This window comes from Watersipora subatra, chromosome 10, assembly GCF_963576615.1.
Source record: "Watersipora subatra chromosome 10, tzWatSuba1.1, whole genome shotgun sequence".
Classification (NCBI taxonomy): domain Eukaryota; kingdom Metazoa; phylum Bryozoa; class Gymnolaemata; order Cheilostomatida; family Watersiporidae; genus Watersipora; species Watersipora subatra.
The window spans coordinates 59,544,673-59,563,953 of record NC_088717.1 but is presented as its reverse complement, the minus strand read 5'-3'; the positions used below and the strand labels follow the sequence as shown (position 1 = coordinate 59,563,953).

Genomic DNA, 19,281 nt, shown 5'->3' with positions numbered 1-19,281 from the left:
AAATTAGATTTATTTTCCGTTTGCATGTATTAATTTCATAATTGAGTAAGCACTGCTAGTTGTAGCCAAAAACTGGATTTAGAATTCCGATTATTAACTACGTATATCGTTAGTACAAGAGTTGTGCTCTCAACGCTTCACTCGATTTGACTCGCTGATATACTGCGTGTTAGTCTAACATTCAATAAAACCGCAATTTATTTCAGACGCCAACTAACCGCTTAGCAAGCCTGTTTTTCACGTGGCCAACCACTTGAAATATTCGTTTATTTTCTCATATAATAATTGTTTAGCATTTTAACTGCCATAGGCATGTGGCGGGACCACACCCTTATTGTGGTGGCTTTGTGCCTGAGTTTTATTAAACTTCTAATGAAAAACACATAGTAAGTAAAAGTTAGGCTATGATTCACGTGGGTACTGCATTGAGAACCGCTATATCTTAGCATGAACTTACCTAAGTTTAAAACTTGCAAATTAGGCACTAATATCTTTTTCAGCGCATGATAAGTTTTATTAGCTACGTAATCAGCATTTCTGGATTCGTTGCATTAAATTCATGTGTAAACAAATGTCGATAATAACCTTCAAACCAGTACGTAAGCGGTAAGCTTGCTCATAATCCTATGGGCAGTGCTAAATTGGTATATTTAACACTGCCCATAGGAACATGAAAATCTAAGAAACGAACTACATGTAGTCGAAAAAGTTATACATCTAAGGACGGTCGCAGTGTGTATACTTATTTCAGCACCTGTGAAAAAGTTTATTTGTTGTACTGGCTCCTCTGTTTTAATCAATAACCAAATTGTGGCAGTTAAATAAGAATGCGATCATGTATTTCTTTTTCACTGCTGCTCAAACTCCCAGACACACCGTCATCACAACGTCCAGCTGGTCAAACGATCTAACTAAAACCTACTGGAGGAAAAAATAATAAAAGTAACTTAACCATGAAAATAGTAGAAAACCAGTATTTACAAATAATGTAATGAATAATGTATAAACAAGGCATAAACCGTAGCCACACAAATCGCGTCAAAATTAAACCTTCTAACCACATTTCTGCATTCACTATAAACTGCTTAAAATTTGACATAGCAGTTCCTATTTTCAATAGAGGTTAAGCAGTACACTGCAGTCTGCTTGTGTGTAGACTATACAAACTTTTAAAAATGTATTACCGTCACATGTAGGGGAAGTGGGGCACATAGGGTACATTGGGACGTGGGTGTTTCCTAACAAACAAAATGTCCAATCAGAATGCTAGCAGGATTCAAAATGACAGGTAATGATTTAGGAAGCACTGATGTAGGAAAATGTGGATTTGGCACACGGTGCACATGCAGATGAATGGTAAGTGAATCTATATTTTATTAGTGAATGTAAAATTCTCATCATTTATCCTAATAAAAGGCTGTATGTGGAAGTAGAGTTAACTTGCAAACATTTCAATAGTACTGTGACTTGGCAATACTTTTAATCTCTAAGCTATAAAAAATTATTTCATAAATATTTTGTTTCACAACAATAAGCCAAAGTGTGCCAAAAATGGGAGACTGGGTACATTAAGACAGGAACATTGGAATGCTGTCTTATTGTACTCCAGACAACATGCTCTTTGTAAAAGTTGAAATAGTTTTTAAAATTGTATTATTTGTAAATCTATCAATATGCCTAGAAAAGCCAATCAATCCAAAAACCCTGGAGGGCTACCCACTGATGATGAAACGACAAGGGTAGCAATTACTTGAGTACTAAAAGAGAACCTGTCCATTCGCCAAGCTGCAGACACTCATGGCATATCCTACACAGACGTGTTGCTGAAGCCAAAATCAAACAGCTTGAGAACATCAGTGCTTTTCAGTCACACTTTAATAACAGATGACAGTGTTCACAGATGACCAGCAATCAATGTTATGCAATTACATTTTCACTGCTGCCAAGCCTCAACATGGGCTAACAACAGTTATCGTTCGACAATTTGCTCATGAGTATGCTATCTGAGTGAATGCAACTTTTCTACCGAGTTGGGTAGTAACAGAGTGAGCAGGCTTAAATTGGCTATATGGATTTAGAAAGCGGTTTCCCCAGCTGATTGTACAAACATCTGCGGCCGCTATTTTTGGTCGGATTAGCAGATTTAACAAAACAAATGACAAGGAGTTCTTGAGATGATGACCATGAGAAGTCATTGGTGGAGAAAAGCGGGAAGCGCAGCACATTTATAATGTCGAAGAAACTGGGTTGGCAACAGCGCACAGGTCTTTGAAAGTGTTGACAGACAGATGGTCTAAACAAATAGTCCAGCTAACCTCTGCACAGAGAGGAACTCTTGTGACACTAGGATGATGCGTTTGTCTTGGGAATGCCATACATCCATTTTTAATATTTCCCAGAGTTCACTTCATGCCTCATATCCTTAATGGAGTACCTTCAGGATCAACTAGTTTTACGCAACCGACTTGCTAAATAACTGGTGAAGTTTTTATCGCCTCGTTGAAGCATTTTGTAAGCACACTTTATGCAACCCAGCTAACCCAGTGCTGCTTTTAATGGACAACCATATCAGCCACATCACATTTGAAACCCTTATGCCAAGGAGAATAGAATAACTTTGCTCACATTTCCTCCACATTGTTCTCACAAGCTACAACCCTTTAGGCTGGCTCACACTATATCGCCGTGTCTCGGCATTGATGCCACAATACTTTGGTGATCGGCCATAATAACAATGTTTACACTGTCACAACCCATCCGTGCTTGCATTAGCAAATACTCCGTGACATAGTGTTCTCGTTTTTCTTTGTAATTTTTCGCGAAGAAACTGCTTTCGCACGCTTAAATTGAATACTAGCAACTATTGACCTGTAGCAATTATTGTAAACGGAAGTAAATAAATCATGCTATGTAAATTATCATTGCCGAAATGGTTCACACTGTACAGGCGGTCGTCGTTGCTTGGTAAAAATCGGGAAGGTTTGACAGCTGCAAATTTTCCCGACGTATCCGCGTTGCTTTGTCAACGCCATCGGCTTAGGGTTCATGTAGCCGATGATGAACGCCGAAAGGAAAATGTTGACAAATGACGATATAGGTAGTGTGAACCAGCCTTTAGGCAGAAGAGTATATAGTCCACTCAAACGTCAGTTCAACACAGCCTTCAACAACTAAATGTTGCATCACCCAAGCAAAGCCATTTCCATAAACAACATTGGTGGAGTACATGGACAAGCTTGCTCTAAAGCCATTACTTGCAAAAATTTGACATCAGGCCTCAGAGTTGCTAGGATATGGCCCTTCAACCCTGATGTATTCACACATGACGATTTTCTGGGATCATATGTCAGAGACAAAGCTGTCCCTACTGATGAAAGCAACCAGATGTTAGCTGCTGAATTGGCTGAAAGTACATTGACTAAAGTTTGGCCAGAGCAACACTAGCTAGAACTGCTAGTACTACTTTCACTACTCCAAAAGAAGTGCACCCATATCCAAAAGCCCCGCCGAGACAGATCAAAGCTGGAGGCAGGTCATGACAAAGCAAGTCCTTGGTGCTTATTGATACACCAGTGAAAGATCAATTGATAAAGCGATTTACTACAAAGACAGGTAAGTATATATGGGCATAAAATTAAATTTCCTTGCAGTTTAGAAACCTCTGCATGAAGATGATACTCCAAAACAATTCACGTTGAACTCTACCATAACTTGTCATGCTTTTACAGGCAAAGTAAACAAGCAAAGGAAATCAAGGAAGAAAGTTCTGACCTCAGAGAAAAGTAGTGAAAATGACAATGAAGCTGGTGAAGTGCTAGCTAATGCTCTAAGGTCAAATAACGATGATGCTCTTGAGGATTGTGAGAATGAGGAGAGTACAATGAAAGAAGGCGCACTTGTTGTCCGATATAGTGGGCCAGATCAGTGGCGCATTAGGTTGGACAGGTTCAGAATATTGTGAATGGTAGGATGAAAGTGAACGTTTCAAAATGCTGTGGGGATTCATATGTATTGACTGACGGAAAGGACAAGGATGAAGTGTCACAAGATAACATACAAAGTGTTTTGCGTAATCCAACCTTAGCGTTGGCACAGCAAGGGTGCCTAAAATTGCAATTCACTGCTCGTCCATCTTATTTCAACTAATACAACATGCGTATTCTGACATAAACATGTGCTATGCTTTCCTATGCTCACGCTTTCAGCTCAGTATTAGCAATTAGCAATATTTCAATTCAATATTTACATATGATGGTTGCTATTGTAAATACACATGGGTGCTACCCACAAACACAAATATCTCAATGAACCCTCCATAATTTCCCAATGTATGCTCACATGCTGGGGTACATTAGGACAGCAGTGTGAATAGAGTAAATTTTGAATAGTGCTAATAATTATCAAGATTAATAACTGTAATTGAAGGTGAGCAAATTCAAGATGTCATACTATTTACTTTGTTAATTTCAAGTTAATCTGAGCATCTCATTTCAAGCAGTAAAGAAAATATTTTTTTCATCGCAATGTTCCACACTTTCTCCTACCTTTCACAATGCTGGAAGTACCCGTGACTGCTGTACTAGAATATTTTAATATGTTCTACGGTAAACGGTTTGATTTAGGTTTGCATGATTTAATGAGCAAAATTGTAAAGATGTTTGCCAAAAAGCAGCTCATCCATTACTTGAAGTTGCAATGAGCTGGAAGAGAATTATTAGGTAGTTGGCACCCTAGGCGAGTTTTATATGATTTTCCTTAAATAGATTTTATGAACTGTAAAATTTTGCTAATCTTTACGAAATGTATGATAAGGCGAGTTTGTGAGTATCAACATCCTTAGCCCATTCAGTACTAATTAGCTATCAGTTGACTGCCCCCCAAGCCAAATTAATTTTTCAGTAGCCTTACAATTAAACTGGAGCTGCACGAAATTGAGTATAATTGGAGTACTTTTTAAAATAATCTAGATTTGTTTTTTGCAGCAAAGGAAACAAAGTGAATGACTATGTTTCAATGCAGCTTACAAGCAGACTTTGGGTACTGACAATGTTGGATTATGTTAAATTGATAGGAAGCTTTATCAGCAGCAAATCAAAAAAAAGATTTCTCAATTCCAAGCAATAAAACAGGTGCTACGAGCTTCGAACCAACATTACGTCACAACACTACCAAAATTATCAAACACCATGTGCTTATTATTGTTCCAATATAGCCTTGCCTTTGCCTAAAGCCTTTGGAGGACGACATGATGGTAAAATATAGATGTGGCACTCTGAGAAAACATTCAGAAAACAGAAACAAGCTACAAAATTCCCAAATTTATCTAGATGTTTTTATTTCAGATTTTTCGTTCAAGTATTGCAAAAGCGATCGTTTTTATTTTTCAAAATGGCTGATTTTTTTGTTTCTAACATAAAACAATCTATTTTTAGTTTGCTGTTAGTATAAAAATTAAACTAAAGAGGCATAATTATAACCAGAAATCGAGTTATAAAAACGTTCGCGTGGTGACATAATAGTCGCTTTGCCCATTAGCGTCGGTATCACAAAACGAAAATTATGTTGCTATGCCTGCAAAAGAGTTAATTAAGATGTTACATTCATGTGTAGCATAAAAAATCCATATCTTACACCGTTAGAATATAGTTTGTTTGAAATTCACAACAAAAAATCTGGTTCTTTTATCGTTTTTTACCGGTTTAATTCTATACAGTGCCACGTAAAACTTACCATCTTCCATGAGAAAATTCTAATATTCTTCTTGAACATTACTTTTGTTGCTATTTTTTTCACCTGAGCTGATTACCACGTCTAATTCACTTAAGGAGTTTGCCAACGTCCAAATAAACTTTTTCCAAAACAGCAATCAACAAATTTTCGGAACAGTTTATATCTATCGCGTAATTTGTTAGTGAAAAATTTATTGTCCAAATACATATTGGGTATCAAAATGATGCCCAGGCTCTTAAATTTCGTTTGCTGAATTAATAAAACCGATGTAGCTAAAAGGCTAAGCAATAAAGCCACTCAATTTATCCCGAAACATTCGGGATCAGGCCCCAAAAGAACAGAACTCATCCCGGAATATTCGGGAACAGGCCTGAAAGGGTTAAAGAAGCAGCAACAGCAAAGAGTAACCAATTACCCAATAGTGATTAAGATTTTGGTTTCATGACTTTTTTGTCTGACTGTAAACATATGTTATGTAGTTCGAGAGATTTAAATATTTATGTATATTTTTATAGCTTGTATGAAAGATTTGAGAATGAAAAAGTAGGATGGCAAGTCCCAGTGAAAGATTTGGGTGGCTAGCGCAGATAAATTATACTTCTCACATTCTGCAGTGACAAAATTTCCAGATGCATGAAGTGTAGTACGAATAGCATAGTTTTGTCAGAGCTTTATCATATTGACAATTTTATCAGTAGAGCCAATAAAAACTGATGACTTAAAGAATTGGGCGCATATAAATGTAGGTTTTATAATAAACCAGTTAAAATGGTGTCACAGGGAGTATGAGCTGTCATACTATTGTTAGATGTGGCTTTGAAAAGGAGCTCACTTGAGAGCAGCATTTCCTTATTGGTTCTTAATAAACTGTATCGTTCAATTTTTTTATGTGCTGTAATGTTTTGGATGCATGGTGAGGGTGGTGTGTTCTTTTCACACAATGTCCTCCTTGAATGGTTATGATGATACTATTACAGTGCTAACGATTTGTAACCATTGCATTGCCATTCTTTGAAATTTGATATTTTGATGCACCGGAATAGAAAAAACTACAAAAATTCAACTCATCCAAGCTATTTTCCACGTCATTTATTCTTTAAAGAATAAATACAAATAACCAATAACCCGTCAACAAATAGGTAATCCTTAGATTTCAATTGCTGCTATCAGTATGCAGCTTGTATGCTAGACCACTTGTTTAATTTCAACTGGCTGTTTGTATCATTTTGCTAAATTAGCATGAGTAAGCGTTATTATTACTATTAAAAATCCAAAACATGCAACAATAAATTTTTTTACTTTTGTAAATGTGAATAGCTTTTGAAAAAGTCACAGACAGTAAATCAACAGCTAAAAGCTATCAGAATAAGTTTGCGACCACATAAAATATGCTGAATTGTTTAGTAGTGTCGGCAGGACAATTACCTAGAGTTTATAGCAATTGTTTATATGTGATCTCTGGTTGCTTGGAAACCTCTCCACAGCTATTTATTTGCAAGAATAATGGTTCCCGCAAAAGATAAATTAGAAGCTTGGAAAAAATGACTGTTATGAGAATCCAAATCAAATTAAAATATCACTTGTTTGATTTATGCATAGTGAAACACTATCAACATATACCACAGGATGGCTTTAAGTTTTGATCAAATTCAGAAAAATTAATTATCTCAATGCTTCAGTTTAGCAGATGGGAGACCTTGTATCAGGGGCAACTCGGTGGAGATCTAATCTATTTCGTACAATTACGAGTATGTTCCTGTAATTAAAACGAATGACGTTCTCCGTAGATAGGATCAGACAACCTGCTCCAGCGCATCTCACACAATCAGCCTCAGCTAAAACCAAATATTTTTTCCTTTGCAGTCGATCTACTGACTATGAAGTACACCGGAACTGGTTGGCCATCACACATAGCCTTCCTTTGGATAAGTGGTACACAGATGTTAGTGCATTGTACATGTATAACTTGAGACATTAAAAGGTTTGAATGTTTTTTTCCAAAGCATTCTTTCCAACCAACTTCAACTCTTTAGATAACGGTTTAATAATCATTGTGTTGTGTGTTATATTGTGTACAGTTTTGAAAAGTACTTCATAAAAGCATTGAAACTACTTTTTGGAGAGCGAATATGTCGGCTTTGCTGTTTAGTGATGATATTATAGTAGTTATTACACGCCTAACAATTTTGCTATGAACTAGTCTGGAAACGATTTTCACCTCCATATGGATAGGCCTACCCATATTTCTAGACGACTTCGGAATGGACACTGGACTACCCACCCTTCTTTGCTTGGTTTGAATTCACCCTTTCATGGTTTGCTCCGCTCTTCGATCCTATGATGGTCAAAGTTAACAAGTTGAATTATGTCAGTGAGGCAAGCGTTCTATTCCAACGACTCTCTGTCATCTGTGCTGACTTTCTCTACCTCTATGCAGTTTACCAGTAAGTTTTCGTTCTGCGGTTTGACTAAGTTCTGGGTAGCTGGAATGCCATATATGCATGTCCATCCTTTTTAATATTATCTATATTCAATTATTACTTCATTATAAAGGACATGGTTGCAAGTTGGACATGACATAAGCTAGTAGTTGTATGTTTGGCATGAGTTGCAGGTTTAGCATGACATGGCTTGCAGGTACTGCATGTGTGTTACAGATTCTGCATGACTTGTGTGGTCAAAAGAGTGGGTGTCTCTAATAGACCAGCCATAATCAACAACTCCAATCTTGCAATCGGAGTCTGTCTGATGACCAACTTTGGCCTTTTTATCGTCGATCGTATCCTTCCTGCTGGTCATTATATTTGCTTATTTTGTTTATCCTCTTGATTAGTCTAGCCTGTCACAAACTGCAACCAATCAGCAAGCATTTCTTAACAATCCTTAGATATTCATTTCCAATATAATGGGCTTCTCTTTGGCATTCTTCTACTGTCCATAACAGCCATGTATCAGGTTGGTGTTAGCAACATGTACGTTGTACCTTGACATACGAGTGCCCCAACCTACAAGAGATTTGAGATAGGAGAAAAATTCTGAGTAAATTTTTGCCTGGAGATATGAGAAGAGTTTTACATACGAGACGGTTTTTGATGCGGCTGTTAGGTGACTGGGTATGCGAGAGGCCGCTTGCGGGACAGCGTCACTCGGTCTTTCTCATCGGATGAATATTGACTTACAAAGGCTGGCTAAAAGTGAAGATGAATGCGAGTCTAAATGCGCCGCAAAGAGACCAAAAGAAGGGAATAGGAAATGAATGTGAAGACAAAGTTAGAATTAAGTTTAGTATAAAAGTAAAACTCATTTTAAGTTTGTGCGTAGTAAGCTAAATTAGTAAGCTTTAGTAAGCTAAGTTAGTAAGCTTTGGTAAGCTAAGTTAGTAAGCTTTAGTAAGCTAAGTTAGTAAGCTTTAGTAAGCTAAGTTAGTAAGCTTTAGTAAGCTAAGTTAGTAAGCTTTAGTAAGCTTTAGTAAGCTAAGTTAGTAAGCTTTAGTAAGCTAAGTTAGTAAGCTTTAGTAAGCTTTAGTAAGCTTTAGTAAGCTAAGTTAGTATGCTTTAGTAAGCTAAGTTAGTAAGCTCTAGTAAGCTAAGTTAGTATGCTTTAGTAAGCTAAGTTAGTAAGCTTTAGTAAGCTAAGTTAGTAAGCTTTAGTAAGCTAAGTTAGTAAGCTTTAGTAAGCTAAGTTAGTAAGCTTTAGTAAGCTAAGTTAGTAAGCTTTAGTAAGCTAAGTTAGTAAGCTTTAGTAAGCTAAGTTAGTAAGCTTTAGTAAGCTAAGTTAGTAAGCTAAGTTAGTAAGCTCTAGTAAGCTAAGTTAGTAAGCTTTAGTAAGCTAAGTTAGTAAGCTTTAGTAAGCTAAGTTAGTAAGCTTTAGTAAGCTAAGTTAGTAAGCTTTAGTAAGCTAAGTTAGTAAGCTTTAGTAAGCTAAGTTAGTAAGCTTTAGTAAGCTAAGTTAGTAAGCTAAGTTAGTAAGCTTTAGTAAGCTAAGTTAGTAAGCTAAGTTAGTAAGCTTTAGTAAGCTAAGTTAGTAAGCTTTAGTAAGCTAAGTTAGTAAGCTTTAGTAAGCTAAGTTAGTAAGCTTTAGTAAGCTAAGTTAGTAAGCTTTAGTAAGCTAAGTTAGTAAGCTTTAGTAAGCTAAGTTAGTAAGCTAAGTTAGTAAGCTTTAGTAAGCTAAGTTAGTAAGCTTTAGTAAGCTAAGTTAGTAAGCTTTAGTAAGCTAAGTTAGTAAGCTAAGTTAGTAAGCTTTAGTAAGCTAAGTTAGTAAGCTTTAGTAAGCTAAATTCATTCAAGTTAAATTTAAAGTTTATGCTACGTAGTCTCACAAAAGTGTCCTGAACCATCGAGTTGCTCTCACACTGCTGTTAGCTACTTCCGTCTGTCTCAAAGGTAAGAACTCAATACAGTACTACATGTACATGTATGTAAAATATTGTTGCATTTTTATTGCAAATCAAAACCACGAGTTACTTTGTGAGTGTAGGAATGAATTGCAACAATTTAAAACACATTTTCCTTGTAATATCCTGTTTCTAAGTGTTTTTTTTAGATGGTAGGACAGTTCGATTTGTATTTAGTTATTTTATATAAAAAAACATTTGATTTGACACGTGAGTGTGAAAATCGACGTATGACGGCAGTAAGCTCATATGTTGAGGTACGACTGTATATAACAAGAATACTCAAAATATAAATATTTTAAAAGCTGGTACATATTTATTTGCATTACAACTAAGCTAGTTTTTCTCCATGGTCTCTCACCAATAATTTTGTCTCTTTATGTCAGTCAATAAATGAATACTTAGGACATGCTATGGGCCAATGCTGACAGTTTCTTGTATCGTCACCCTATTGAGAGAAAATATGCATTGCAAAGAAATTCATGGGAAAAAATTGAATTTATAAAAGAAAATTTAGCACCAGATGTATGGTCTGTGTTAACTGAGACCCTATTATATCATGCAGACCAGAAGACTATGTAGATAGACCTTCACACATGCCTTTGTACACTCTTGCTTGCATGTACATGTATGTACACGCATACAATGCCTAAACTTCCTTTAGGCCAATCACATGACGGCAGCTCTGCATTTCGCTACCCTGCTCAACTTCAAACACATATATCTTTACATGGCCCCTGCATATGGCATCTATTTGCTCCGGATCTACTGTTTCTCCAGCTCTCAGAAAGGTACATAAAAACTGATAATTGATAGCTCATTGGCTAGAACCACAACTGATAATTGATTTATATATACACTAGACACTCCTACAATGTAAATTCCAGATAACTTAAAGAATTTATGTAAAGTTTTTGCTTCGCACTAAGTAAAAAATCCATATAACGTAAAGTGTCAAGTCGGCCGAGTTCTCAAATTTGATTCGAATGGTAACCTCTCTCACATTGTAGCATTGTATCTGTTATATATACAACTTCCGTGACATTCTAGTTTGCTGTGATAGATCCTCAGATGTTGCGACAGGGAATAAGGTAGCTGCGTTCATAAATACTCAAAGGTGATTGATTGGTGCAGGTGTTACAGCGTCGGTCTACCAATCTGAATGTCACGAGTTCGAGTATCGTTGAAATTTATCTTTTTTCTTAACCTTGACCCCTGGATACAAATAAACGATGAACAGGTAGTATTGCTCTTGTAGTAAAAATATTTTTTGTTTTGTTTTATTGTAGATGTATATAATACATGTATTTGTTATTAGTTTTACTTTGCAAAATAGACTTTGCTGTTTAGAAAAAATGAGCGATTTGTTGTGAATGAACGTTGAAGATGTGCGCTCTTCATCAGCTTATTGTAAAGTTGCTGCAATAATAACAATAATAATAATAATGGTTTATCAAACCAGTGAAGTTGATCAGAAAAAGGAGAACAGTTGTTGATGCAAACCAATAATACTGCAGTTACAGTACAGCCCACATATTGAAAAGTTTAGTTTTTCCTTTTTGTATGGTCAAAGGGGTAAGTCTGGAAAGATCTTGAAACGGATTAGGCAATTCACATGTATTTTACTATAAATATAACATAAAATCCCTATAGCGTAAACATTCCTGGAACGGGCTAGTTACGTTGTACGATTGCCTACTGTATTAGGATGGTATTGAGTAGAGCTTTTCCAGGTAGTTCACTCGTATATACTAGGATGGCATTGTTGATTATTAACAGCAGGAATGATTGACAACAGGGCTCAGGTGCTCAGTAATGGAAATACCAACTGTTTTCTCTTCATCAGACATTTAACCAATAGAAAGTTACTAAATAGTTTTCGGTGTTTCTTGTTGATGGTCCATTGTCTTTCTTAGCGGTATCTTCTCTATTTGTCAACTACCTGCAGGTGTTACAATTCTTTTGGTTTTAACTTGTAGATGGAAGTGTACTCTGGTCATCCTTCTCAATCAAGCGATTCCTGGGGTTGGCTGGTTTAGTTGTCAGCATATTCGGTACCTCATTTGGACCTTTCATTTATTTTGTATGTAGAATTTCCCTTTGTCATCTCTTTATGTCATTGTCAGCCAATTGTTGTGCGCTCTCTATAGCCAATCTTGTTCTTAACAGGGCCAGCTGGGTCAAGTGCTCTCAAGGCTGTTTCCATTCAAAAGGGGCTTGTGTCATGCTTATTGGGCACCTAACTTCTGGGCCATTTACAATATGGCTGACAAGCTGCTTTACATTGCAGGTGGGTCACACATGAATACAACTTGTTACGCCTATCGTTGCAGGTGCTTCGCTTTAGTCAGTGGCTATTCAAGTCCTCGTAGGATTAAAATAAATCTCTTGGGTGCCCTTGAAGTTAATTTCATTTGATTTAATAGAAGTAATTGCAGTGGTAATTTTTATTAATTTCCAACATACGACACGCAAGGTTACTCAAAACATTGATGTATAATTCAGTATCTATGTGTGCAGCTCTCTTTCACATAGTTTTTAGTTTTAGACTCAGATCCAAAAAGAATTATGCGGGCGGTAAAAAGGAAGAATGCAATACCATCCATAGAATTAAAAAGGAAGATTGCAGTACCATCCATAGAATTAAATTAGCAAGTGACAGAAAAACATGGGCAAACATTTCCAGATCAATTCTTTAAAAACCTAGAGAATTGACTAGTAGTTTTTATGAGAAAGGAAGTGAAGCTGACGAGAGAAAAAATATTTGGACACAGCTAAAACTGGAGAGGCCATGATAATTAAATATAAAATTGAAACAGTTATTCCTGTACAATCAAATATCCGTGTACAAACAAATATTCCTGTACAAATAAATATCCACATACAAGTGAATATCCTTGTACAAACAAGTATTCCTGTACAAATAAGTATCCATGTACAAACAAGTATCCGTGTACAAACAAGTATCCATGTACAAACAAGTATCCATGTACAAACAAGTGTCCATGTACAAACAAGTATCCATGTACAAACAAGTATCCATGTACAAACAAGTATCCGTGTACAAACAAATATCCATGTACAAATAAATATCCATGTACAAACAAGTATCCATGTACAAACAAGTATCCATGTACAAACAAGTATCCATGTACAAACAAGTATCCATGTACAAACAAGTATCCATGTACAAACAAGTATCCATGTACAAACAAGTATCCATGTACAAACAAGTATCCGTGTACAAACAAATATCCATGTACAAACAAATATCCATGTACAAATAAATATCCATGTACAAATAAATATCCATGTACAAACAAGTATCCATGTACAAACAAGTATCCGTGTACAAACAAGTATCCATGTACAAACAAGTATCCATGTACAAACAAGTATCCATGTACAAATAAGTATCCATGTACAAACAAGTATCCGTGTACAAACAAGTATCCGTGTACAAACAAATATCCGTGTACAAACAAGTATCCGTGTACAAACAAGTATCCATGTACAAACAAGTATCCATGTACAAACAAGTATCCGTGTACAAACAAGTATCCGTGTACAAACAAGTATCCGTGTACAAACAAGTATCCATGTACAAATAAATATCCATGTACAAACAAGTATCCATGTACAAACAAGTATCCATGTACAAACAAGTATCCGTGTACAAACAAGTATCCATGTACAAACAAGTATCCATGTACAAACAAGTATCCATGTACAAACAAGTATCCATGTACAAACAAGTATCCATGTACAAACAAGTATCCATGTACAAACAAGTATCCATGTACAAACAAAAAGTACATGACTAGGTTATGCTAATTTAAAGTTCACCTAGTTTATGTCGGGATGGCTATCACGGCCCCTACCAATGCACCTAGTTTATGTCGGGATGGCTATCACGGCCCCTACCAATGCACCTAGTTTATGTCGGGATGGCTATCACGGCCCCTACCAATGCACCTAGTTTATGTCGGGATGGCTATCACGGCCCCTACCAATGCACCTAGTTTATGTCGGGATGGCTATCACGGCCCCTACCAATGCACCATCCATCGCCTGGATTGGCAAGGCTATACCTCAATCAGTCTGTGAAAAACTATTCACTCATTGTTACCTTGATAATTTACTTTTTACGTGTAATTAAGGTTTTAGTTATAAGTTTTACACAGTTTTGTTTCAACGCTATACAATGTTTCAACGCTCAGATGTGATTATGAAAAGTATTTATTATTGAGTTTTTAGGCTGTGGAACGAATTAAAGGAAATACAAAGTATTCTCATTAAGGATCTTGTTCCAAGCAATTGGAATATTAACCATGCGTGTCGACACACTACTGTAGAAATCCTGTGACCTCTTAATTGATATATCGTCATTGTTTTATTGATTAAAGGAAAAAGGAAACAGATGATGACTGGAGCCGTTTTGTTTTGCTTTTTAAATGTTTTTCTAATTAATAATTTGCCAAAAATGCTGAATCATTATTTAGTGATGTAAGATTTGAATTGTGCGTATCAGGTGGTTGATTTGTTAGATTTTATTATCATTGGATTTCGATCAAACCAGTTTTTAACTGATATAATTTCGAATTAAAAAATGTTACATAGGCTCAGCTCTGGCTATAGTATTAGGCCTTCATGGAATGCATCTTGGATAAGTTTATGTCAAACTTATTTCTGTAAGAGATATTCACATCTTGCAGGGCGTAAGCTAGATCTCATTTCAGTCTCAAACCATTCAGCATCAATGACAGGAGGCCTTGTCCAGGAGTTTGAACACGCCGTGTTGCCATCCGTAACACCTGTAGCTACTCTACTTCTGACTGTCACATTCATGCTGGTGTGTGAGCATGTTTACTATGCATGAGTTAATACTATCATTACGATATACCCTAAAGTTGAATCTTGACAAAGATGCTTGTCTTAAGTTGTGCATCAACTGGTGAAACATGTCAGAGAGACATCTGAAAAGATGTCTTGAAAAATCAGTTTAACGTTATAGCATTAAATGCTATAACGTTAATGTTTTGCAAAATAACTGAGAATTTTCTCCTTCTGCTAGTGTAGAGAGCTCCAAATCTCACACACCCGACTTAACCATGGATTCTGAGATCATGACCCATTTGTTCATGTATTCCTACGGAGTAATTGTACGTGTACATTTATAGAATAATAGTTAGGTTTGATTTCAGCCTACGCTGATACATCTATGGCTCAACCCATCCGGCCCAAGGACATTCATCAGATCTCTCGTAATATGTGCATTCACATCTTTCATGTTCGGCTGGCACGTACATGAGAAGGCAATCCTACTAGTGACCATTCCTCTCACATTGCTCTCCATTGATAGTGATGATTACTGCCGTCATTTTATATTCCTATCCGTCGTCAGCCATGTTTCTCTTTTTCCTCTTATTTACACGCAGTTTGGTAAGTTTAATTATACCTTATCTGTTGGTGTGAGTTCTACTGCTTATGCATTCACAGAAGTTCTCCTTTCATCCCAAGATGCCTCAGCAAGTTTCATTAACAAATACTACATTTGGACAGTTTAAGGAGTTTTTATGCACCACTCATAAATTAGGGTTGCCCGATCTTCATCGATAACATGTATTAATAGTGGTGATACAATTATTTTTCTGGCGCAGCCATAAATAGCTCACTACTCAATTGTCTACACTGAAATAAAACGCTTTCATTTTACGTTATATCTTTGTGTTTTAATAAACTCAAACAGAGCCTTAGTTTGCTGTTAACCAATTAGAACTACAGTGCTTCAATATGGCAAAATATTCTCGTGACCGACCATTCATTTGCTGCCCTCAACAGGAGAAGACAATCCTAATAGCGGTTGTCATACACTTGTAGAGCAGCCCATATTGTTTGCTGGATTTGGAGCCTACACTCTTTACTTGCTGAGCACTCTGCCTCATTTGCTCCCACAGTACGTATGAATATCTGCTCCATAATTGTCTGTATCATCCCGATATGGGCTTATTACTCTTATTACTCTCTTCGTCTCACGTGTAGTTCTGCCTCAATGTTCTGTTTATGTACAGTCATACCTCGACATACAAGCTTAATGCATTCTTGGTCTGAGCTCATATGTCAATTTGCTCGTGTCTCAAGGCACTATTTCCTATGCAAAATAACTAAGTACAAATTAATTCGTTACCATACTAAAAAAACCACAGAAAACATAATATTGCGGGTGGAAAAACTTAATTGTTCAAGTTTAAGCGTTTTTAATTGGTGTAATTCAGCACCTACGGTAATCAAGTAACAAATACCTATGTAGTTGTTAAAATCTGCAATAAAATGTAATATTAATATGTACACTACTGTATGTTTTTACCTTCGAGACAGACGTAGTGACTAATGGTGGTCTGAGAGAGACTGAGACAGCAAAGCATTTGGTACACTAAAGTTTTGTGTCAGGTAAAGATGTAACAGAAAATTTGAATTTAACCTAATGAATTTAACCTAATGATTTTAACCTAATGAATTTAACCTAATGAATTCAACCTAATGAATTTAACCTAATGAGTTTAACCTAATGAGTTTAACCTAATGAATTTAACACAAAGTAGAACACACTTAAAAGCTAAGTTTTAATCTTTTACTAAACTTACTTTTTGTCGAGTTTTGATTTTTATTATCCGTTTCCGGTTTGAGGCTTTGTGCCTCGCATTCACTTCAACTGTTAGCAAGCCTTTTAAAAACCTTTTTTCAAACTGAGTCGATGAGAAAGATCCAGCCATGATTTTCTCGAAAAAGACCTCTTGCAGCTTTTGAGGCATGTAGTGGCCATCGAGAACTGGCTCGTATGCTCATATCTCACAGATTACTACTACAGTAATACTTCAACTTACGAGTGCTCCAACGTACGAGAAACTTGAGATACGAGCCAGCTTTTAAGCAAGTTTTAGCACTAACATATGAGCCATGTTTGAGATACGAGCTCGTGAGTCTGTTGCCAAGTATGCTGGAGGTGTTTTATGAGAACAGCATCACTCTGTATTTTTCAACTGCTCAGGTTATACTTTTGTACCGTGTTTTTTGTGCGCGATTTTCAGTGCAGAATTATGTGAATTAAAAGTACTGTGCGTAGACCGAAAGTTTGCCAGTAAAATGAAAGATGAAATGCAAAGAAAAAGCAAATGATAACAATTATTAAACGGAAAATTATTGAAAAATATGCGAAATGTGTATGCGTGATTGAGCTAGCTCAACAATATGACAGAAATACATCCACAATTATCAAACAGAAGGATTATATTCAGGGCATTTATTTAGTTCGCAAAAGGACTAACCATAGTTTCTAAACGGCGCAGCGATCTTCACGACCGTTGATGGAGAGACTGCTCAGGCATTGGATAAAAGATCAACGATTAACCGTTTGTGACGCCACCTGTGTTCGTCCTAATCGCAACATGTTGAAAGGGCGACAAAGGCAAACGTCCATAGATAGGTTGATCTTAAAACGGCCGGCTAGTCGTGAAAGCGAAACAAAGGAAAAATTAGCTAACCAGCGAGAAACTTCCAACTATGAACGCCGAAGAAATTTTAATTACCTCAAGTTAAAAATGAAAGTTTGCTTTTAGATTTGCTTCTAAGTTTGTCTTTTAAGACATTGATAAAATCCAAATTTATCAAAGTCAACGGTTGTAATGAAGGGTAACTCTCTATAACTCCCTAGGATATCTCCCTCTCTGGCAAATGCTAGCGCTAGCTGCTATTGCATGTATTTAATTTTACATTTTAATTAATCACATTTCCTTGCATTATTTTTTGTTTGTTTCTTTTTAAAAGCTTGTGGTAAGTTAGGACAATAACCAACATGTTCTTTCTGTTACAATATCTGGTTTTGTGTGTTTTATTTTCATTTTTTTAGAGTATGGAAACCAATCAATATATATTTAATTGTTCTATATATAAGTAAATTGCACCAACATGCGAGTAAATTGACATACGAGCTGAGTCTCGGAACGCATTAAGCTCGTAAGTCGACGTATGACTGTATATCAACATAGAAACTTGCTAGAAACTCTGCTCATATTTTGATTTTGTCAAGTGTTGGGACATGAATTAATATGTCAAGGTATGGCTGTGTAGCCTAGTTCTTACTATGCCACACATTGAGTTATTTATACCACATGCAGACCAATGTAAGTTTTATGCTAAAGCATTCAATGACTCGAGCGTATTGATGTGTGACATCTTCAACTGTCAAGTAACTTATTTAAGTTGGTGTAGGACAACTCCTAAAGTAATAGGGGGCAACTCCTAAGGTAAATGGGCTTTAGGTTAATCTGTGACAACTCCAATATGTATATTGAGCATGTGTATGTAGGAGCTTAACAACTTATTTTCAAGATCATATCCCTCGAGTACAAGCGATAGCTTTGATCTTACTTCCTTGCTTGCAGATCAGCTGACAAGAAGAGTCAGTGGGCATTCAGCAGACTTGAGAAAGGCTACATGTTTGGCCTCTTACTTGTCATGCTTTACTATTCTGTTGGGCACTCGCTAATGGGGCTAAATGAGACACTGCCTTTCCTTCCTCTTCTCCTAATGAGTGTCTACACGTCAATTGGGATATCATATACATATGTGGGACTTTATTCGACCATTCTCTCTCATAGAATGCTCAAGAAGATCGTTTCTGGGAAGAGGAAAGTTAAAGCACAGTGATAGCCATGATATTAGCAATATTGTTCACATCAGAGCTCACTTTTGTAATGAATAGTCCAGCAACAAAGATTTCTAGGAGTTATCTTACCTATGTTCCGCCCCATCACACATTTTGGACCGATTTTGCTTTTTCTTTGATTTTATTTGAAAATCCATCCCTTTAGGTGACTGCTATGCTTTTCAATGCTTTATTAATGTATTAGCTATGTAGTGATATGCATTTATAGACGCAACTGCTATGCACGCAGCATTGTATTTTTACATATCTTGCCCAATCCATGAGTCTCCTTGCAATTTTTGGTTAAGATTGGCACCCATAAAAGGTATTGATCAGTGACCCATCATCAGAAACAGCCAAACTTGCTTATACATTGTTGCACTTCAACTTCATGAAGTTAGTGCATGACATTGTTTGGCTGAGACAGTGTTTTTAGTCAAATGGCTGCTCATAA

General features: G+C 36.4%; 1 protein-coding gene across 1 annotated transcript; it reads left to right on the top strand.

Moving 5' to 3' along the window:
- Positions 1 to 231: 231 nt before the first annotated feature.
- On the top strand, positions 232 to 19,173 carry LOC137406550 (dolichyl pyrophosphate Glc1Man9GlcNAc2 alpha-1,3-glucosyltransferase-like). Its single transcript, XM_068093145.1, has 12 exons — positions 232 to 386; positions 7,594 to 7,672; positions 7,981 to 8,174; positions 8,388 to 8,509; positions 8,618 to 8,685; positions 10,788 to 10,914; positions 12,103 to 12,206; positions 12,293 to 12,413; positions 14,839 to 14,975; positions 15,328 to 15,565; positions 16,004 to 16,079; positions 18,565 to 19,173. The coding sequence occupies exons 1-12, from the start codon at positions 313 to 315 to the stop codon at positions 18,827 to 18,829; spliced, it is 1,605 nt and encodes a 534-aa protein (XP_067949246.1). The 5' UTR covers positions 232 to 312; the 3' UTR covers positions 18,830 to 19,173.
- The last annotated feature ends 108 nt before the right edge of the window (positions 19,174 to 19,281 follow it).

Coding starts and splice junctions, on each gene's coding strand:
- LOC137406550 (XM_068093145.1), top strand. CDS start 313: ATGTGGCGGGACCACACCCTTATTGTGGTGGCTTTGTGCCTGAGTTTT. Junction 8,686..10,787: donor CCATAACAGCCATGTATCAG/GTTGGTGTTAGC, acceptor AACTTCCTTTAG/GCCAATCACATGACGGCAGC. Junction 14,976..15,327: donor TGACTGTCACATTCATGCTG/GTGTGTGAGCAT, acceptor GTTTGATTTCAG/CCTACGCTGATACATCTATG.